Source organism: Muscardinus avellanarius (genome assembly GCF_963383645.1).
Source record: "Muscardinus avellanarius genome assembly, chromosome: 20".
In the NCBI taxonomy this organism is placed as follows: Eukaryota; Metazoa; Chordata; class Mammalia; order Rodentia; family Gliridae; genus Muscardinus; species Muscardinus avellanarius.
This window is the reverse complement of record NC_137806.1, coordinates 25,875,697-25,898,737: the sequence shown is the minus strand read 5'-3', so window position 1 is coordinate 25,898,737 and position 23,041 is coordinate 25,875,697. Positions and strand designations below refer to the sequence as shown.

Here is a 23,041-nt window from a genome sequence, read left to right as displayed (position 1 = left end):
GCAAAGTACTAAGTAGCTGAGGCTGTCCATGAACTGCAATCCCCCTGTCTCAGCCTTCCAAATACTGGGGTTACAATTGTGCACCACCAAACCCAGCTTCATTACTTCTTTCTTAAGTGTATAATAGCCAGGCGCCGTGGCTCATGCCTTTAATGCCAATACTTGGGAGGCTGAGACAGAACGATCATGGGTTCAAGGCCTGCCCAGCAACTTAGCAAGGCCTTCTTCAAAACAAAAAAGGTCTAGGGGTATAACTCAGAGGTAGAATGCCCCTACGTTTAATCTGTAGTACTAAAAAAGATAAAGTAAGAGCGTATAATTGAGGTCATTATTTTGAGGTTGTGAGAGATTCAAGATTAGTTATGGTTTTCTGCAAATTTGTTTTTGACATTCTTTTTCTTCTGCTAACCAGAAAATTATTATTTTAATATATATGCGACTCTTTGGAGAATGTTGGTGTGAGGGGAAATATCGTTAACCATAAATAGTACATTTGGAAATAAATGTAAGCACAAAAAAATTTTATATTTGTTCCTTCTCATTTTAAACCATTAATTTATCCATATTTTAATTGAGAACAATGTTCCTCATAGTAATGTCAAGTATTCTGCATGTATTTGGAAGAGCACTGTGTTTAAGTTCTGTAGGGGTTTTTTATTTGTACCAGCTTAATATTGCGCATTATAATGCTCAAAAATTAAGATGTATATTATTCAGTACATCCCGAACTCTATTTGTATCTCCTTACTAATGTAATATTGGGGCTGATAGCATACATAGTTAGAAAACTATAATTTTAACGATTATTACTACTGGGTTGGTATTGAGTCTATTTGGATACCGGCCGGCCGCCCTGGACACCCGCTGCACCTGCTCACTCCGGCTGCAGTCCTAACACGGGCCACAGCTTCATCAGGAGGGCTCGAGGAACATAACTTGGCTCGTATAATGGGAGAAGTTTCCTGTTGGTCGTAATTTATTTACGTGGGTTATTTCCTTCACATGAGAGCCCTTTTAGATTTAGTACGGATCCAGCAGCTGCAGCGCGTCATTCATGTCTTCGTGATGTAGGAAAGACAGAAGTGCGGTCCTCGCGGTGCCCCTCCTCACCCGCCTGGGGGCACCCTAAACAGTGACGTCCTTTTCCTTGTGTCTTACAGTTTTTGAGACGGTGTCCTTGAGTTCACACTCTCTCTTCCAGAGGGCAGTCTCACTTCTCCGCACTTCTTACTTGGACGTTGCATCTGAGCGTGGTTTTCAGTACAGTCAAGTGACTTTGGTGAAAAATGACGTTTTCTTAAATGAGGTGAGGTACTTGGTACACACTATGTCTTTGAGTTTTATTTTCGCATTTTATTTTATTTTATTTTATTTTTACAGTGCTGGGGATTGAACCCAGGGGTATTCTACCTCCGAGCTACACCCCTAGCCCTGTTTTTAATTCTTTATTTTGAAACGGTCTCACTAAGTTGCAGAGGGCTTCATTAAATAGCTGAAGCTGGCTGCAAACCTGTGCTCCTCCTGTCTAAGCGTCCCAAGGACAGGGATTACAAGTGTGTGCCACCATGCCCAGCTTTTAATTTTACTGTAAAAGAAACAGGCTAGCCGGCTATACTGGCACAAGCCTGTAATCCTAATACTTGGGATGCTGAGACAAAGAGGATTGTAAGTTCAAGGACAGCTTCAGTAAGTAGTGAGGCTCTCATCAACATAGTGAGACCCTGTTTTAAAATAAAAATAAAATCGGCCGGAGTGTAGATCAGTGTTAGAATGCCCCTGAGTTCAATCCCCAGTACCACTAAAAATAAGGAAACAGGCTCATAATTTTTATGTATAAGTCTAGCACCTCTTAGCTATCATTTTTACATTAAAATATCTTTGGGAATAGTCATTTAGAAATAAATATACTTCAAGAAATTAAAAATAATACATTTAATTAATCTTTTAGCAGGAGATGTTTAGATGCCACACTTAGAAATTAATTTGCACGAGAAAATAGCATGCATATATCTGGTTATTCTCTTTCTACAGTACAAAACTTTTTATCAACAAAAGCAAGCAAATAATTATACTCAGGAAGAACTTCAAGAAACGTACGGGTTTCTTCTATTTGAAACTGAAAATCAGGTAAGGGAATTAGGTTGTAGAAAATTACTTTTGTGTTTTTGTACAAAGTGAATGGCATCGTTGGTCTTAAGTATTAATGTTTTGGTTCCGTACGATTTGTAAGATGACCAGTTTATCTGTATTTTTGTTTCTTGGTTTTGCGGCAGTGTAAATGACAATGAAAACGAATCATAAAATATTTGATACCTACACCTTTTCATGATTTCTCTTCAGTTTTATCATAAATACGTTCGTTAGGTTCATGGTAAAATTTAGATTAATACAAGCCAGTTGCCCTTTAATAGATGAACAGACATTTCTCCGTTATGGGTCACTACTTTCTGTCAAGGGTTTTCAAGTTGAAATGATAAGGTTTGAGGATAAGATGAAACTTTCAGCATTCTGGTTAGTAGAGATTTTCATGCCAGAGCTGGACCTGGTAGCGCATGCCTGTAATCCCAGTACTTATGAGACTGACACAGGAAGACTGCAGGTTTGAGGCCAGTCTGAGCAACTTAGTAAGACCCTGTTTCAAAATAAGAAAATGGGCCTGGGGGTGTGGCTTGGAGGTAGAATTTCCCTTGGTTCAATCTCTAGTACCTTAAAAAAATTAACACATACACATATAAAAATTGTATAGCAATAATAGAAGAGTTTATTTTAAGCATATAAATTCAAAGGAAATGTGCTAGAGGTTTACACTAAAAAGACATTCTTAAATTCAGTGGTTCTAAAGCTGTAAGTAGGGGGAAAATACCTTTTAAGAGAGTAATTAACTATGTCCTTGTTTGATTTGCTTTTGTTAGTGTTATGTGCAAAACTTGGGACCAATATTCACAACACAGTTGCTGTACATGAGTTTGCTTTGTGCCACGAATACATGCAGTGAACAGATTCTTGTTTATTTTAAAACTTATAGCACTATTTCATTACCTCTCCCAAGACTGATAATAAGCAAAACTAGTATCTTTTGTTTAAAGGCAAAAGTGGTATGTCAGCGTGGAGTCTGTATTGGCACCAGTTCTGTTAGCACTCTGGGTGACCCAGCCAGAGGTAAGTCTAAGGGACAGGGGTGTCTTTTTCTGTGAGATCAAGTGAGGTTTAGTTAATTTCCTAACATACCTGAATTCAAAGCCAGTTTCATTAATATCAACCTGATCATAATCTTTAGATTCAGATTTTTTTTTTTTTTTTTTGTAGTACTAGAGATTGAACCCAAGGGCATTCTACTTCCGAGCTACACCCCCAGCCCTAATTTTTATTCTTTATTTTTGAAACAGGGTCTCACTAAGTTGCAGAGGGCCTCACTAAGTAACTGAGTTTGGCCAAGAACCTGTGATCCTCCTATCTCAGCCTCTCCAGTGCTGGGATTATAAGCGTGAGCCACCATGCCTCGCTTAGAAGTCAAAATTTTAAACATATGAGTTTAGAATCTAAAAGTTAAAGTACTTTCAGTGCCAGAGATTAATCCTGTCATAGGATCTCTTTTAACCTGTCATAATGGCCATAAGAACAGAGACTATAGAACTGAACCAAACTTGGCAACTCTGGAATGTTAAGGCGTAGGAAAGAATCCAGTGCAGGGCTAACGCATAGACAATAGTGATATCACCAGTAGAGGAGACAGGAGAGACGCAGAGCGGTGGGGAGCTGGTGAGTTAAGAGAGATAATAATGTAATGGCTAAGAACATGGTCAGCACTACTTTTTACTCTTTAGTTTTCTCATTTGGAAAATAGATTAAACTATTTTATAGAGTTGCCGTGAGGCGTGTGCCTGCCTATGTAAGGTGCTTGTTAGCCCAGGGGCTCATAACTACTGATTTCTCAGTAAAAAGGCAGCTCTGTTTTTATGAGTTAACGTTGAGAAATGAGCTTTTCCTGGGTGTTTCTGAAACAATACCTGCAGATGGTAAAACAGTCGGGGAAGTGATCAGAATTGGGTCTGGGACAGGGTGTTAGTCGAAGCAGAGATACTGTGTGGGATGGTATAGTGGGAGAAGACGGCCGAGAGCAACTTTGGACCACGGATGGGACTGGAGAGTAGGGAGACGGGAAGATAATAGAGTAAGGAAGGATCCAGAGCGGTCCGCTGGATGGAGAATCGGGAAGTAGAATTTTACACCAAGCGGAATTTAAAGCAGTGGGTGTTTTGCAGCGCTGAGCACTACAGATTGTAAAGATGAGGACCGAGAAGAATTATTGGGCTTCATGGCTAGAGCCCTGCTGACCTTTTTTTTTTTTAATACTTATATTGAGATATAATTCCTATGGTGGAATTCATTTATTTAAACTGTACGATTCAGTGTGGGTTTTCTTTTATTCTAGCACATTGACAGAGTTGTGTACCATCACTCTAATCAATTATAGACTATTTTCATCGCCAAAAAAAGAAATCCTATGGCAATTAACGGTGACATCCCATTTCTATCACCAGCCCTAGGCAACCACTAATCTACTTTATGCCCCTGTAGATTTGCCTGTTCTGGATAGTCACTTAAATGAAATCATACAATATATGGTCTTTTGTGAGTAACTTCATTTATTTAGCATAATGTTTTTGAGGTTTCTCTATTTTGGAATTTGTACCTGTACTTCATTCCTCATTCTTTTTTGTGGTTGAATAATATAGTACGTGGTTATACCACATTTTCTTCATTCACTCATTAATTGGTAGGCATTTGGGTTGCTTCCACACTTTGGCTATTATGAGTAATACGGCATTTCTTTTCTTGGGAATAGAACTAGGAGTAGAATCATTGAATCATATGGTAACTCTGTAAAACAAAATTTTTAAGCTTACATCCAAGTCATATCTTCTAAAGCACCTTACGTGTAATACATTTATAATAGCAATGACACTACATAAAACCTGTTTTCTGCTCTCCTGCCTTTTCACCCCACTTTCTTCATTATGAAAATTCAAGCATAGAGAAAATTATAAAGCATAAGCATAGTCTGGGCCAGGTGTGGTGGTGAATGGCTACAGTACTTGGGAGGTTGAGACAAGAGGATCGCAGATTTGCAGCTAGCCTCTAACTTCGCAAAGTCCTTGGTTACTCAGACCCTGTTCCAAAATTAAAAAAAAAAAAAAAAAAATAGGACTGGAATGTAGCTCAGAGGTAGAACACCTCTGGGTTCAGTCTCTAGTACCAAAATTTAAAAAAGTATGATATACCCAGCACCTAAGTTTAACAGATATTTTGCATTATTTGCTTTATTTAAAATTTTTCTAAAGAATTTGAAAGCAAATCACAACATCTCAGAAACTATGGAAGTTTCCCTACATGGCCACAATCATCTGGCTTTGTGCTGGTTTTTGAGCAGCGGGCTTCGGTACAGAGGTTAAGGTAAAAGCTGTGTGTGTTATCCCTGACAAGGACACGTCCTTGGTAAACACATATGCTGGGGTTGACGATAGAATAACACCACTGTCAGTACTGTGTAGTTTTGGGGTTTGTACAGAACTGGATAGTTCTGTGTATAATAGCAATATTTATATTAATATAGTGTTTGTATTCATCTTAAGTCTTCAAACCAGCCCTTTGGTGTATATGCCTGTGACCCAGGCCTACCTTCCCTCCTTGAGTGACTGACTTCTAACTGAAACTCAAGCTTTTTTTTTTTTTTTTTTTTTTTTTTGTGGTACTGGGGTTCCTGGAAGCCCTTCTACCTATGGGCTACACTCCCAGACCTATTTTATATTTTTTTATTTGGAAACAGTGTCTCTTAAGCCAGCGAGGCTGACTCCGAACCAGCACGATCCTCCCGTCTCCACCTCCCAAGCGCGGGGATTACAAGCGTGCACCACCACGTCCGGCGAAACTCAAGCTTTTAATCACAGATTTCTTGCTCTTTCTCACTCTGAAAATTTCCCATCCTGTCTTCTTTCAGAAGTCACTTTAGCCCTTTCTCTGGCCTGCCCTCTGCTCTCTTTTTACCAATAGGCCGTGCTGGAATCCTCTTCTCTTCTCCCAGCTCTCTAACTGGTTTTCTCATGTGTAATTCCTCCCCTCTCCTGAGCAGTCAGCTACTTCAAACCTCTGATGTTTCTCTGCTGCCTCCAGAATAAAGCCCAAGCTTTGTAATCCAGATACACAAAGAGCTTCCCAGCCAGCACTGCCCTGCCCTGTGCCCGATGCTGTGGGCCATATCCTAAATACTTTACCATCTTTTTTTTTGTACATTGTGATATTCATTTATTTTTAATGACATGGAAAGTATATAAGCATTTGATTTTATTGGCGCACTGTAGTCCCACATCATAATGTGGGTCGTGTTGACAATGGCGTATGTTCACACACTGCTGAGTGCCCCGCCCCTCCCAGTTTACCATCTTTTATGCGTCTGTTTTATTACTCCTTTTGGACCAAGTGTAATTATATTTTCTTGTGTTCTTAGAGTTCTTCATACCTGCTGTGTTATTGCCCATAGCGATGTTTGTCTCCATTTTTGTGTGCCCTCAGATACAACATGTGCTTATAAGTTATGTTTTATGCTTTTGTAGGTGTATACATTTCCAAGTACTCAGACTATCTGCATCCAAGACCATGGTATCACGGGAAATCTGGTTATGTTGTAATTTTTAATCTAATCAAGGTAAAGCCCAGATGTGCTCTTATGTAATTTTCTTTTAAAAACTGAAGATTATCTATCTGTGAGATTCTTTGTAGATTATTAACTATAAACGTAGTCCTTGTTAAAGGTGGCTATCCAAATGCAGCAGAAATAAAGACTTTATATTGAGTATCCTTCAAACATCAGCCCTGTTCACAGCTAGAGGCCGATTGGTTTTTGAAGGCATTTCTGTGGTCTTCTTTATTGGTTTATTTTAGCTTTCTTACTGTCTTAAGTTCTTTTGTAACAAACCCAACACGCTGACTTTTTTTTTTCTGTTTCTCCTTTGAGTGTAAACTCTATATCTTAAAGTTTTTTTCCCTAAGTACATAGAGGGGAATCTAACACTGCTTGGATGTGCAGTGCTTGCTTTTCCTTCTCACTGTCTTTCTCTGATCTGTAATAGATGGTTTCATTAGGCTGCAACACGTGGGCTGTGGGTGCAGCTGACCCACATCGGGCTTGACCCGGTGCTGGGCTGGTTTCCGCCAGCGTCTCCTCCCTGTCCGACTGGAGACTCCTTTCACTTTTTGTCTGTATGTTCTTTGTCCTTATTTTTATTTCACAGAAGCAAATCATGCTCGGTGCCATGAAATGCCCAGTGGGAGAAGGCAGAGGTTGTGGTTGTTTCCTGGGCGGTGCTCTGTTCATCTCCTTTGGCTGCTTTGGTGGTTCTATAAATGAATACTTCAAGAGCAACAGAAAACCTTTTTCAAAAAGAATGAATTGTATTCTTATAAAATAAAATTGTCTATAGCCCCATACCTCACTTTGGTATAACACACAGTATATACTTTGTACTCTTAATTTTTTCATATATTTGGTTTCTTAACCCACTGAAAGTTTATGCTTTATATACTTACATGCTAATTTTTAACATATTGTGAATATCTTATGTCATTGTGTTATTCAGTCACCTTTTTTAAATCACTGTGATATTTCATTATGTTCATCTTTAAAGAGAAGTCTGAAATGAGAAGTTCTATTGACTTTTCAGTGGACAGTGCCATCTGCCTGCCACATATTTGCTTCTTGCTGACCGGGCCCTGACACAGTTGACAATTGGTTAATACTTCAGTTTGGAAACTCATCTTTTACAGTGTTTAGAGTTTTGGGTTTTTTTTTTTTTTTTTTTTTTAGTGGTACTGGGGATGTAACCTAGGGGCATTCTACCTCTGAGCTATACCCTAGCCCTATTTTTGATTCTTTATTTTGAAACAGGGTCTCACTACGTTGTAGAGGGCCTCACTAAGTAGCTGAGGCTGGTCAAGAACCCGCAATCCTCAATTCTCAGCATCCCAAGAACTGGGATTACAAGTGTGCGCCACCACGCCCAGCGCAAAGTTTGGGGTCCTATTTGTTGTGTTTTCTGGTCCCATCTCTGAGTAGCCATTCAGTATATCATAAAAGACAGTGGACTATATAGTTTTCCTCTTAAACAAATGGTTCTCTTAAATTTGGAATGATTCATGTATTCCTTTGATATTATGCTAAAAGCTATACTAAGCATTTGTCTCAGAAAGATGTCCAGAAAGCCGGGTGGTGGCACATACTTGTAATCCCAGCATTTGGGAGGCTGAGACAGGAGGATCCGAGTTAGCGGACAGCCTCAGCCACTTAGGCCCTTTGTAACTCAGCGAGACCCTGTTTCAAAATAAAGAATAAAAAATAGGGCTGGGAGTGTAGCTTTGAGGTAAATGCCCCCGGGTTCCATATCCAGTACCACAAAGAAAAGGAAAGGAAAGGAAAGGAAAGAAGGAAGGAAGGAAGAGGGGGGGAGGGGAGGGGAGGGGAGGAAGATGCCCAGAAACACAAGATTTTTTCAATACAGTTTTGAGGAGTTTGTGGATAAGTACGACTATTGCTGGCCTTAAGCTCACTGTTTGTCTCAGTAAAATTCTTACTGCAGTCATTGGTAGTGAAAACACATCCGCATTCTTGTTAGGCTACTTTTTTTTTTTTGGTAGTACTGGGGATTGAACCCAGGGGCATTCTACCTCCGAGCTACACCTTTAACCCTATCACTATTTTTTATTCTTTATTTTGAAATAGGGTCTTCACTGAGTTGTAGAGGGCCTCACTAAGTAGCTGAGGCTGTCCTCGAACTTTGATCCTCCTGTCTCAGCCTCCCGACTGCTGGGATTACCAGTGTGTGCCACCACACCTGGCATTAGGCTGCTTTTAAATGAATTCTAGGGTATGACTCAACCCATCTGATCAATTGAATAAAGGGATGGATAAATGAACCTGAATAGTACGAATAAGTATATTCTGATTTAACATAAATCTGATTAGTCTTAATATTTTTGTTCCAGGGAAAAATCAAGTTTGTTTCTGAGAATTACACAACGAACTACAGGAGGCCATCTTTGGGCTATGACTGCCACGTGGCTGCAGATATTAACAAAGTCTCTCCTACGACCAGTCACTTTCGTGCCTTTGAACTGAGTCAGGTACAGTCCTTCACCTCTGAATCAGTGGGTAATAGCCAAAATGCAGTTTTGAATCTGTTGTGTTAAATTTCAGGGCCGGGAGGGGACAATAAATTTGATACATCTCTAATGCCATAGTGCCGATAGTATTTATTTTTGTTTTTTTCAGTATTACCTCTATGAACTTTCAGGCAGCGCTGTTATTAAGCGACCCAGACAGATCTGTCCTCGTATAATTGTAGCTTTTCAGTACAGGGAGCCCAGCAAGATGGCAGCGCCAGCTCCTCCGAGCATGTAAGTAGTGGCTGCGTGCTCTGTCTCGCCGGCTTTGTTTCCTTTGCTCTTATATTAAAGATGCCCCCTTTTGTTTTCTTTTCTAGACTTGAACCCAATAAAACTGGTAAGAAATTATTTTGTAGATTTGATTCAGTTAATTTTTTTCTTAGTAAATGTTTTGTTCAAAAAACAATTTCCTTTTTTATCCTCCTTTCTTAACTTAGTTCTCCCTTCTCCATGGAAAGGGAAGTTAGCCGTTCACGGTTGTGTGCTGTGCGACGTCACTCTGTGGTCCGCTCGCGGTACAGTAACTCCGGCACGGCTGTAAGTACACCCTGGGTGTCCTGCTGTTCGTGTCAGCATTGCCCCAGTGCCGGGCATCTGACCCCGGCCCTGTGCGTGCTTGGCAAGCACTCCACCCCCGGGCTGCACCCAGCTCCTAATTGTGATTTACTTCTCATCTTCAGGCCTTGATGAGTGGTGTTGGTGTGAATTCCAGCAGTCATCCCGGGTTTTAGTTCAGGAAACTTGAATAGGTGTCTAGAGCACAAGGCCCTGTGGCACAGGAGACCTGGATTCTAATCTGTTAATGAAATGGCGCTAAGAATAAGTTATTTGATAACAGGTTTGACTTTTTCTGAAAACAAATCACATTTTCTAGAATGACAAATAGAGCAGATTATTGCCACTCAACCCTATTATTTATTGCGTATTTAATGACTTGCTGTGTCTGATTTTCATGATTCTCTTAGAAAAATGTGAAAGTGGCCATTACATCTATTCATAGCGTAAGGAATTTACACAGTGAATATTTTTCCTGACACACTGTGAAGGACAATCTTAAAACAACTTTGTCCAGGCTGTTTTTACTCAGTAACCCCAAACATTCAAAGGTAGACGTAATTTAATTGAAATAGAAGGCAAAGCTGGATGCGGTGGCTCATGCTTGTAATTGTAGTACTTGGGAAGCTGAGACCGAAGGATTACAGGTTCGAAGCCAGCCTTAGCAACCTAGGCCCTGTTTCCAAATAAAAAATAAAATAGGGCTGGGTGTATAGCCCAGAAGTAGAAGGTCCCTAGTTTCTATTCCCAATACCACAAAAAAAAAAAAAAGTGAAAACTGATATGGTTTCAGAATTCATTTTATTTCTATTGACCTTTTTATAAGTAAAGTAAGAATTCTGTGAGCTGGGCGTATTGACGCACGCTTGTCATCCCAGCATTTGGGAGGCTGAGACGGGAGGATCGCGGTTCGCCGACAGCCTCAGCTACTTAGTGAGGCCCTTTGCAACTCAGTGAGACCCCGTTTCAAAATAAAGAGTAAAAAAAATAGGGCAGGGGGTATCTCTCAGAGGTCGAATGTCGCTGGGTTCCATCCACAGTACCGCAAAAAAAAAAAAAAAGAGAGAGAGAGAGAGAATTCTGTGAATATAAATAGGAAAGAAGGAAGTTTTTCCTCACTATTAAGTATAGAGTACAACTAAGAAACAGAAAAAAATGCTGTAATATAATGAAGTGGATGCTAAATAGTAAGTACAAATTTGATATTTGTATGACTTAATCTCTCCGCCACTTCCTTATTAACAACACACAGAAGTCTACAGTAGCAGACTTTCTGGTGGGGAAGACAAGCATGTCCCATAACCAAGAAGTTAATGCAGCCGTCGATGGGGTAGATGCCCTGAGCGCCCGATACGTGCAAGAAGGGCAGTATTCCTTCTGTCTGTGGTGTTGCCGATGATGAAGAAACATTAGACCTCCACAGACTGCCATTCCACAAAGTGGTCTGCATTGCTTAAAATGTCTAGGTTTTTGAAAATAGAGACTAAGAAACATTCCAGATAAAAGGAAGTTCAAGCCGTGATTAAAAAAATGTTTTGTTTATCCTGAATAGAAGTTGTTTGCTGTGGGTGATCTTAATAAGATAGTAGATGAAATCTGAATAAGGCTGAGTTAGGTTAAGCAATAGTACTCTTTCAGTATGAATTTCCTGATTTTGCCGATTGCTTTGTCTTTGTACAAAAACATTTCTTTTTTATAGGAAACGTGAAATACTTGGGGTTAAAGAGAATCACATTTATATCTTACTCTCAAAAGAATCAGAATTAGCTGGGCGTGGAGGGGCATGCTTCTTTTTTTTTTTTTTTTTTTTTTTTTTTGAGGTACTGGGAATGGAACCCGGGAGCATTCTACCTCTGAGCTACACCCTCAGCCCTATTTTTTATTCTTTATTTTAAAATGGGATCTCACTGAGTTGCAAGTGGCCTCACTAAGTAGTAGCTGAGGCTGTCCTCGAACCGTGATCCTCTCGTCTCAGCCTCCCAAATGCTGGGATTACAAGTGTGTGCCACCATGCCCAGCTGGGGCATGCTTATAATCCCAGCCAGCCTCAGCAACTCTGTTCCAAAATAAAAAGTAAAACAGAGATGGAACTTTTGCACAGAGGTAGAATGCTCCTGGATTCAATCCCCAATAACTAAGACACGCACACACGCACCCACCCACCTACCCCAGAATTAGCCGGACATGGTGGTGCACACCTGTTCCCAATACTTGGGAGACTGACATGGGAGGAACTCAGGTTTGAGGCCAGCCTCGGCAACATAATAAGGCCCTTAGTAACTTAGTGAGACCCTTTTTCAAAATAATAAATAAAATAGAGCTGCTGATGTAGCTTGGAGATCGAATGCCCCTGGGGTCAATCTCCAACACCACAAGAAACAAGAACAAAGAATTAATGTGTGTAGAGAAAAAGAAGGAACTAACAAACATGATAGGTTGTTGACATTTGGGGAAAGAGGGATTTAAAAGAATTTTTTTGTACTATGTTTGCAACTTTGCTGGTCTAAAACTTCCAAAATAAGTCTTAAAATTGGAGAGATGAGCCAGGCGCAGTGGCGCAGGCTTGTAATCCCCGCGCTTGGGAAGCTGAGACAGGAGGATGGCACGGGTTCGAAGCCAGCCCTGGCTACTGAGTGAGGCTCTCAGCAGCTTAGTGAGACCCTGTTTCCAAATAAAATATAAAATGGGTCTGGGAGTGTAGCCCGGAGGTAGAAAAGCCCCTGGGTTCCACCCCCAGTACCACCAAAAATAAATAAATAAATAAATAAAAATTGGAGAGATGAAACAAACTATCTGTATGTTTTATTCTGTAGTGCAATTCATTATTACCAAGCGTTCCCAACTCTTACATAATTTTGAAAAATTTTTAATTTCAGTATTTTTGATTCGTTGACATATTTTGAGTGTACCAAAAAAAACATGTATTCAAAAAACGTGAGTCTGTTTTCATACAGTACCTATGAGTTCCATGCACGATCTGTACTGTATATAAATGTGTGTATTATGTAACTTGAAGTTTATCCATTTGAAGGCCATTTGTAGTTAATATTTTTTGCATTTATGGTAAAAATGAAAACCGTGGAACTATAATTTCAGCATTCATTAAAGTGCTTGATATTCTTGTTTTTGTTTTTAGACCACCGGAATTAGATTTTAAGTATGTGATGGAAGTGTCTTCTTTGAAGAAACGACTGCCAGAAGCTGCCTTCAGAAAACAGAGTTACCTGGAGCAGAGAGGCAAGTTGACACGTAGGGCACATCCTGGCGTGGATCGCCCGCCCCTCCCTCCCTCCGTCCCTCCTTCCCTCCCTCCCTCCCTCCCTTCCTCCCTCCCTCCCTCCCTCCCTCCATCCATCTCTCCATCCTTCCCTCGCTCCCTCGTCCCTCTCTCCGTCCGTCCCTCCTTCCCTCCCTTCCTCCCTCCCTCCTTCCCTCCCTTCTTCTCTCCCTCCCCCTTCCCTCCATCCCTCGTCCCTCCCTCCCTCCTTCCCTCCCTCCTTCCCTCCCTCCCTCCCAAGCTCACACGCTTTGCTGTTGCATCTGAAGTGACTCTTAAAAGGGGGTTCTGAGAAAGTTCCTGAGTTGCCATGTTCTCCCATTCCTTGGAAGACAACTAGAAACTAGGAAAGGTAGTTTCATCTAAGACGGCCAGGACTGATTTGGGTATAGAATACTGAGAGCGTCGGGCAGAAAGGTATTCAGAGTAACTGCAAACTCATAACCAGTCGTCCCAAAGGCAGCAGCTTTTTGTTTTTATTTGTTTGTGTGCTGCTTTTTGGCACTGGGATTTGAACTCAATACAAGGCTCCTGGGGCTGGTCTTGAGCCTCTCATCTCCTATCTCAGCCTTAAACATGGTGCGGTTACAGGCATGCACCACCGCACTCAGCCTATTTACCTACTTTTTAAATTAAAAGGAAAGAAAATTCGGAGAAGAAAAATTTTGGTTTTAGGTTCATGCATGGAATATTCATGTTTATTTTATTTACAAAGTATTGTCTTGTTAATCCTACAACAGTCAGTGCAAGTGGGGCTTTGTTTTGAAGTCATTATTTCAGCAACTTTATTAAAGAGATGCGTTTGCTTGTAACATGCTTTCATTGCTGCATTACAGTCTCACGTCGTGGCGCAGTTCACAGTGATGGCGGCGGGCATGCACATGGCGCTGGGCGGGCTCTCCTGGCTCCCTCCCACTCCCTCCCGCTCCCCACACAGGGTGCTCAGATGGGCATCGGCATCTTCTCCCCTAGCTTCATAATGTCGGGGAGGTGATTCTTCCATTGACCCTCCCTCCCCCCGCCCTCATGCTATAGCAGCTTTTCCTTCATATAACATTCTCCACGCCCATCCATTTTCCAGCAAATGACATTATTTTGTTTTACTCTATTGCTGAGTAGAATTCCATTGTGTAGAAATCCCATAATTTTATAAATCCATTCATCTGTTGATGGATATTTAGCTTGGTTCCATAATTTTACTATTTTTAAAGCCCAGGAGTGGTATAATTTTGTGGTGGTACTGGGGGTGGAACCCAGAGGCTTTCTACCTCCGTGCTATACTCCCAGACCTTTTTTTTTTTTTTTTTTTTTTTTTTTTTGGAAACAGGGTCTCACTAAGTTGATGAAAGCCTCACTAAGTAGCTGAGGCTGGCTTTGAATCCGTGCGATCCTCCTGTCTCAGCCTCCCAAGCGCGGGGATTACAAGCGTGCCCTACCACACCCGGCCCAGGAGTGGTATAGCTGGACATTTTAAAGAGAGTTATAACTTAAGAAAATTAAGTGAGAAAGGATTTTTAAGTGGTTTTCTTAGCTTCTCTTTCATTTTTGTAACATTAAATGAATTAATTATAACAATAGTAGTGTGTGTGTGTGTGTGTGTGTGTTGTATGTTGTGTGTGTGTGTTGTATGTTGTGTGTGTGTGTGTGTTGTGTGTATGGCACTGGGGATTGAACCTAGGGACATTCTACCTCCAGTCTACACCTCCAGCTCTATTTTATTTTTATTTTGAAACAGAGTCTCACTAGGTTGAGAGTCTCAATACTTGCTGAGGCTGTCCTCAAACCTGCTATGCTCCTATCTCAGTCTTCCAAGTACAAGGATCACGGGCGTGGTGGCGCACGCGTGTGATCCCTGCGCTTGGGAGGCAGAGATAGGAGGATCGCACAGTTTCAAAGCCAGCCGCCCTGGCGTAAGAGACCCTGTTTCCAAATAAAAAGTATAAAAAAAAATAGGTCTGGGAGTGTAGCCTGGAGGTAGAGGGTTTCCAGGAACCCCCGTATCACCAAAAATAAATAAATAAAATAAAATAAAAAATAAGAAATGTGTTTTTCTGATTTTTCTTTACAGTCTCTTGCCAAGATTTGTACTTCGATTTGTATGAGGTAGAACTGTCGAACAAACAAGGGGGGAAAGTAGATAAACTAACAGACTACATTCAGAAGAAGCAGTTGGTAAGAACCATTCATTTAAATTGCAGTTATTTTTCTCCTTTATTGAGAAATCGGTTGGTACTTGGCTGTGTCTGGATTGAGTAAGCTTCGCCTTCCAGAAGGGTTTCGTCACTTTATTTATTTATTTATTATTATTTTTTTTTTTTGGTGGTACTGGGGTTCCTGGAAACCCATCTTCCTCCGGGCTACACTCCCAGACCTATTTTTTTTTTAATATTTTGAAACAGGGTCTCGTAAGCCAGCGCGGCTGGCTTGGAACCTGCGCGATCCTCCTGTCTCTGCCTCCCAAGCGCAGGGATTACAAGCGTGCGCCACCACGCTTGTAAAATAAATTTATTGGCCTTGTCGCCATATTTAGTGACTTGACACGTGTTCACCTCCCTTGTATTCCAGGACATTTTTGTACCTCAGATTAAATGTTACATAGAGTTTTATCTGTGTTGTGGATATGTATGTTTTTGACATGGAAAAGAAGAAATGTTAACTTTATTGTCTGGAATGACAGCTTTTTCTCTGCTGCGTAGAGACAGAATTCCGCAGTGCTGAGAATCTTAGCGCTGCTTCTTATTTGTAGCTTAAGATCTAACTGGAGTCTCAAGGGTGGGATTTGGCTTTCAACTCTTATTTCTTGGTTCCATGGGACCTGACTGTTTTGTCTCTAAGATTTGATAGAAAGTATTCTTCTATTGAATGATATCTTCTAGTCTTTAGTCTTTAGTCTTTCTTTTCCTTTTTTCTTTTTCTCCCCCTGGTACTGGGGATTAAACCCAGAAGCATCCGACCTCCAAGCTATAACCCCAGGTCTTTTTATTCTTCGTTTTGAACCAGGGTCTCATTAGATTGCTGAGTCCCACTATATAGCTGAGGCTGTCCTTGAACCTGCCATCTTCCTGTCTCAGCCTCCCAAGTACTGGGATTGCACGCGAGCTCCATCATGCCTGGCTCATCTTCTAGTCTTTCTAATTCAAAGCTTTTTTTTGGGGGGGGGGTCTGGGGGTAGAATTTTATTTTCATCTATATTTCTTGGTTCCATGGGACCTGATTATTTTGTCTCTACCTCCAAGCTACACCCCCTGCCCTATTTTTTTATTTTTTATTTTGAAATAGGGTCTCACTAAGTTGCAGAGGGCCTCACTAAGTAGCTGAGGCTGTCCGTGAACCGTGATCTTCCTGTCTCAGCCTCCTGAATGCTGGGATTACAAGCGTGCACCTGGCTAATTCCAAGCTTTTAAGAATTTTTCATGGAAACCTGGTGTTTCTTAGGCATCTGATTCATCTTGACTTGGTGGCTACATGCTGACATATTGACTACTCTCAGTGGTTGTAAATATCAACCATCCCACTGGGGAAAAAGAATAAGGCTTTTCTGATTAATCTGTTAAATTGAGCGCTATTCTAGGCTGACCCTTCCCGTTCTAGTTATTATACTTAGTTAGAACAGGGCCAGGATTATTTGAGCCAAGGAACTGGCAGTTTCTAGTAGTGGGGACAGAATTGCTGTGGTTCCTAGAAACATGAACATTTCAAGAATTTTGTTTTAATTTTCTTGAGTTCAAAATAACACTAAGTATAATAGAGATGCTTGAAGGATCTTCTTTTATTTATTTTTAAGGCAATCATCAAACGCTTAGAAGATCGGGGGTTTTTCATTTTACTTACATCGTCAGCCTTAATACCAGAACCAGGTAAGGACAGCCCTTCTCTTTTGAAGACTCTTTGTTGTGTTTGCTCTCACAGTGACCTGAGCCTCACCTTCCCACCTCTCCTCCTGTGCAGGGTGTGGAGCCGAGCCACCGGGGCTGCACGGGCTGCACTTGATCCACTCGCCTGTGGCCACAGGTGAGCGCCATCGGCGACATTCCCAGTCCTCACCTGACCTGCTCCCGCACCCAGCACTGACAAGGCCACCTGCTCTTCCTTGCAGTAACTCTCTTTCCTTCCCTTCCTGGCTGGCTTCCCGGCCTCTCGTGCAAGTGTAGCTCAGCCTTTTCCTCACTTCTCCAGTGACTGCTGACATCTCCGCCTTGATCTCTCCAAGGTGCCTCTGTTGAGCACATGTAAAATGGAGTTCATGCATTACTCGGCAACAGTCTCTAAGAGCGGCCTCTACCGTAGTCTGTTCAGAAGACAGGACTTGGTCACACTGGTGCTGTCTTTGTCTAGCCGGTCTCTGTATTTGGCCCATGTTTTTTCAGGGTGACACTGACTCCATAAAGGACCAAATCTTGGCTCCTGGTGGTGAAAAATGTCACTTTTACAATACCTAAAGAGATAGGCAGTATATCTGTGATACTAAATTTTCAGAAGACAGTTAAAAAAATAGATCTAGCAAGGTTTTTAGGGGAGTATAATAGGCCAAAAGGTTCAGAAATATGATCTAACCAGGTGTGTATTAATCCCAGTACATCAGAGGCTGATGCAGAAAGGTCATGGGTTTAAAGCCAGCAATTTAGTAAGTTTAAAGGCAGCAATTTAGTAAGTCTGCTGGCCTCGAACCTGCAGTTCTTAATCAGCCTCCCGAGTACTGGGATTGCAGGTGTGCACCACCATGCCCAGATTCAGGTTCCTTCTTAAAATAATGGCGTTGCCTGAAAAATGCTGCTCTCCTGGCTGTGAACCATGTCTCTGCGAACACAGGGGCGTTTTATGTTTTATTTGCTCCACTTGTTTTCTCTAAATGACAAAATGCAAATAAAAGGATTTGCATTTTCCCTTCCAGCCACAGTTCCCCGTTCATTCTTATTGGCTCTTCTTTTCCTTCTCCTAATAATTTCTGTAAAAATGTATTTAAGTCATTCTTCAGGTATTTTCTTTTTTAAAAGGATGATATAATTTCTGTTTCCATTTACCGGGCACTGAGAGTCTCTTGTCATATGAGGGTTTGTGTTGCTGCCGTCTCTGAAGTATTCTTGTTTTTTATTAACCGATTCAGAGACCTAGACCTCTCTTCCCCACACTAGTTTCTTTAATTCGACAGTTTGCTAAAACTTAGCAATCAAAAAATGAGCCCAGTGGAGAAGGTACAACAGACAGACGTTGGTTCCGTTTGTTTTTTTAAATGTTTGTGTCATTTGATAGAAAAGGTGATAAGATTAGCAACTATTATTTCAATGAGACTTGGGTATTATTTAGGGCCTTTATTTCCTTCAGTTCAGTTGATTCATGTCATGTACGGTACGTATAAAAGAAGATAGCGTAAAACAAGGATATAGGCACCGCAAAATGGAGACCCAGGCCGGCCAGCACTGGGAGGCTCTGGCTGCTGCTGTGCAGGCTGTGGGCTGCCCTCGTCTCCTGGCCCAGCGAGGGGCCAACAGGCAGGCACAGACTGCTCTCTGACCCAGCAATGACACTGCAAATGACGTGTTCAGTGTGCTTCTAAATTCAACTAAAAAGATATGTTTAAGTCTTAGTTGGCATTTCAGTTTTCCTTTGAAACGCTGTCGCATATTTGGCCATTTCATCTAAAACTTTTTTTTCCTACATGTTTCATGAAAGCAGCAGCAAAACCACCGCAGGTTTCTAATGTTCTTGCTGCATTTATTTCAGGGGTGAAAGATTGGAAAGCTGAAGACGATATCTCATCGAAGGTGACTCCTGTTCTACCTGCCCTTAATCGTGCCCTACTAGAAGCAAAGAGATCGCTTCCTGGAGAAGGGACTTGTCCAAACATATTAGTGAAACATAATTTCCAAGAACTGTACAAAGCAGACAGAAGCCCCTCCTTGGCTGTTTCCCGGGATGGAATGAAAAAGACTGCGTTCTTTGGGAGATCGGCTGGTGGTTTCGACGTGGCTCCTCCCCCTGAGAAGTGCCCTCCGCAGTCTTTAGCTCAGTTGAAGTCCTACTTCGCAGACCCCAGTGGCTACACTTTGGAAGTGTCTGCGGCTTTGGATCCAGGGGCGGAGCGTCCTCAGTCTCCTTGCGTCTCGGATGGGATTTGTGATGCCGGATTTTCTTTAGTGATGACTCCAGATCCTGAGTTTCTTGACTCAGAGGCAGAAATAAGAAAAGAAACGGAAACAGAAAAGAATGCTGAAGAAGTGGTGAGAGCGAAGAAGGGCGCTGTGGTTCCGCCCTCCAACCTGAGAGTCCAGCCGAAGAGAAAAGCCAGCACACCGCCCACGGTGCGGAGCAAAAGGGTCAGCCTGTGCCGCCCGCTCCCCAAGAGAGCCGCGCCCAGTCCTGACAGCGGCTCCCGCTCCCCCACAACGCTCAAGCTGGTGAAAGGACAGTTTCCTCAAAAAAGAAAAAGAGGTGAGCGCATTTATGTGGGTTGTTACTGGTACTCGACCCTGTTCCTGTGCGGATTTGTGCTCACGGCTTAGCCATAGGCTACAGGTTTGTAAGAATTGCAGGCATAATCTCCCCAGGTGACTGGCATGCCTGCGAAAGCTTTGTAGCGCCGATCTAGATAAAACGTGGGAAATTAAGCGCTGGAAAACTGTGGTAAGTCAAAAGCTCATTATGTACCACTTGTGAAACCTCAGAGGATGGCACAGAAAGTAATTACACCTCCTTCCTAGAATGAATGTAAGTCTGTGAGTGACAGCTTGAGGGAAGTTTTTTTTGAATGAGAGGATTTTTTTTTTTTTTTTTAGTACTAGAGATGAAACTCAGGGGCCTTCTACCTCTAAGCTACACCTTGACCCTACTTTTTATTCTTTATTTTGAAACTGGGTCTCACTGAGTTGCAAGGACCTCACTAAGTAGCTGCGGCTGTCACGACCACAATCCTCCTGTGTCAGCCTCCCGAACGCTGGGATGACAAGCGTGCGCCCCACGCCCAGCTTGACACTTCTGCCGTGTGATAATTTAAGCAGACTTTCTTCCCCACCTACCTCCAACTTTAGCCCCTTCCTTACTCTCTGCAAGTAAAGCAAAGCGTTTTGTAAGAGGTGATCTTTTGTAATATAGTAGATTTGGGGGAGGTAAAACCAGGCACACACATTCCTCGGTACCCCTTACCTTCTCTTAAGTTTATTTTCAGATGGTATTAAACTCTAGGTGTCCGTTAGTAGGAAAGTAAGATGCATAATCTAGCTCTTTGTGAATACAGTCTCTTCTCCGCAGTGCCATTTCACTTTGAGCCGCGTCACCTTAGAGAAACTGTATTGCTTTTTGCTTAAACATAATAAACCATCTCCCAGGGCTGTGAACTGGCATGTTTAGTCTTACCTGCCGTATCAGTGAGGAAAGGTCGTACAGACTTTTTAAAAATTACATTGGGTTTTGGTTTTGGTTTTGGCCATACTAGGAACTGAATCCTGGGACATTGGACTTCTGAGCTGCAGGGTCTTACTGAGTTGCCCAGGCTGGCCTCAAACCTGTAATCCTCCTGTCTCAGCCTCCCAAGCACTTGAGATTACAGATGTGTGCCACCGTGCCAGAAAGTTATGCCTTGTTTTTATGACGTTATTATTTGATATTTTTCTTTTTTACCTGATTGGACTATAGACAGCCACTTAAGTTTGTTTTTTGTTTTGGTTTGGGTTTTTTTTTTTTTTTTTTTTGGTTTTTTTTAGTGGTACTGGGGTTCCTGGAAGCCCTTCTACCTCCGGGCTACACTCCCAGACCTATTTTTACATTTTTATTCGGAAACAGGGTCTCCTAAGCTAGCACGCGAGGCTGGCTTCGAACCTGCGCCATCCTCCTGTCTCTGCCTCCCAAGTGCGGGGATGACAAGCGGGCGCCACCACGCCCGGCCGACAGCCACTTAAGTTTGTATGAGAACTTTTAACTCCTGCTTTGTATACAAGAAAGCCTCCTAATACCAGGCGTGGTGGCACATGCTTGTAATCCCAGTACTTGGGAGGCCGAGACAGGAGGATTACAGGTTTGAGGACAGCCTCAGCCAATAGTGAGACTCTCATCAACCTAGCAATACCTTATTTCAAAATAAAAATAAAAAATAAGGCTGGGGGTATAGCTCAGATATAAAATGCCCCTGCGTTTTATTCCAGTGCCACACACACACACACAAAAGTCTTTTAGTGATAGCCAAGATTTCAGTTTATTCCCCATTACTAAAGATATCTCCAAAAACAAAAGAATTAAAGGGAAATGCTCTGCCGATAAATACCTTGGACCTGGCCCTTAAAACCATGTGTTTTCTACATAAGGTGCAGAAGTTCTGACCGCACAGATTATACAGAAAACCAGACTGGAGAGGAAAACCCAGGAGGCTCCTGTTCCTAAAGAGGTTCCCGCAGCAACGAGTGCCAAGAGGACAAGGAGACAAGAGAAATCTCCTGTGAGAGCCGCTCCAAGGGCTAGGCCACCCGTGAAGAGATCCCCGCAGAAGCAGAGAGTAAATGCCGTAAAAGGGAACCAGTACCCCAGGGTCAGAAGGCAGCCGCCGCCCGGTAAGACGCTCTTCCTGCAAATGTCGCTGCTGCAGCGCAGGTCCGACGGAGATCAAGATAATATGTTGAAATGTTAAGAGCAGCTGACATTTATCAGTAACTTGTTCCATATTTTCTCCTTGAGACGCTAATATAAATAACTTGTTTCCTGTTGTAAGGAAAGCACAGTGATTTCAAGCTTACATTTTAAACCTGCACAAAATAGACCCTACTTTTTAATTTGCATAATGTCTGAACTTGCATCGTTTAAGAGATAAAGTTTAAACGTACTTATGGCTAAGCACGTAAGCAAGCAGTATCAGGCAGTGTTTGTCTGACTATGATCCGTTATAAAAGGTAAATACTGTTAAGTTTGTCTACAGCATTTTCGGGGAGCAGGTTCTGGGGATTGAACCTAGGGGCACCCTACCTCTGAGTCCCCCCCCCCCCAGCCGTATTTTATTTTTATTTTTGGAAACAGGGTCTCTCTAGGTTGCTGAGAGTTTGACTGTTGGATGAGGCTGTCCTTGAACCTGCAGTCTTCTGTGTCAGCCTCCCAAGTACTGGGATTATAGGCATGCACCACCATGCCCAGCTGTCTACAGGAATTAGAAACAGAGTGCTCAAAACTCAGTAATCCACTATCCTGTATTTGCTTTTAAAAAGCACTGATTAGTCTTAAAAATTATTTCACTTTTTAAAGTTTAAGAGACTAGTAACGTCTAATTATGTGAATGAAAAGCTGACTGCCCCAGTTCTGTTTCTGTTAGGTCCCACCCTCTACTAGAAGGTTCCATTGTCACCCAGACTTGGCTCTGTGCAGCCGAGCTCCCCTGCTGTGCTTTCAGGTCCTCCCTCCTCCACTCTGCCCGTGTGTGCTGTGGCTCTTCTGAGGCCGGTTCCTCCCTGGCCATCCACCCTTGCAGCTGAGTCTGGGCTGCACGGTGTCGTTTTCTGTGACAGAAACTGAGTTCTCCTATCTTGATGACTCAGTCAGGCTCCTTCCTGTCTGATTTCCCTGCTCTGTCTTCTCTCTTGTCACTAGATTTCTATCTCTCGTAGATGGTGGAGATTCACAGAAAGAAACAGTTGTTTGTTGGAGTGGTGAGCTTGTTGTTTAAGTTTCTTTTCCACTATTTTATGGCTGGAGTTTTTGTTTGTTTGTTTTGTTTTGAGAACTCATTCCAAGCCCCATAATGACGGGTTCTGGTTCTTATCCCGATCGGAACACTTGCACCTGTTTCTGAAGGGCATCCTGGTGCTCTTCCTGCGGTATTTTCACCTCTCCGCGTCCGGGCTCTGCGCTGTCGAGTTCTGCCTCCACTGGGAGGCATTTTCTGATGTTCTCTCGTTATCTCTTTTTTCTTTGTTTTTTTCCAGTTTTTGTTTTGTTCCAGGATTGAACCCCAGGCATGCTTGGCAAGCACTCTACCACTGAGATAACATTCCCTCCCCCCCCCTCTCTTTTTTTAATACT

The 23,041-nt window shown here is 42.2% G+C and overlaps 1 protein-coding gene across 1 annotated transcript in view; it reads left to right on the top strand.

Annotated features, from left to right (window-relative positions):
- TASOR2 (transcription activation suppressor family member 2) overlaps nucleotides 1-23,041 on the top strand; it is a gene marked incomplete at both ends in the record, with an annotated part of 59,435 nt that overhangs the window by 16,751 nt on the left and 19,643 nt on the right. Inside the window, 14 exon segments of the mRNA XM_080717219.1 lie at nucleotides 1,161-1,306; nucleotides 2,032-2,127; nucleotides 3,087-3,159; nucleotides 6,612-6,703; nucleotides 9,037-9,174; nucleotides 9,323-9,428; nucleotides 9,431-9,454; nucleotides 9,654-9,753; nucleotides 12,908-13,020; nucleotides 15,117-15,220; nucleotides 16,833-16,905; nucleotides 16,997-17,059; nucleotides 18,770-19,477; nucleotides 21,343-21,585. Coding sequence (XP_080573345.1) covers nucleotides 1,161-1,306; nucleotides 2,032-2,127; nucleotides 3,087-3,159; nucleotides 6,612-6,703; nucleotides 9,037-9,174; nucleotides 9,323-9,428; nucleotides 9,431-9,454; nucleotides 9,654-9,753; nucleotides 12,908-13,020; nucleotides 15,117-15,220; nucleotides 16,833-16,905; nucleotides 16,997-17,059; nucleotides 18,770-19,477; nucleotides 21,343-21,585 — 2,079 coding nt within the window.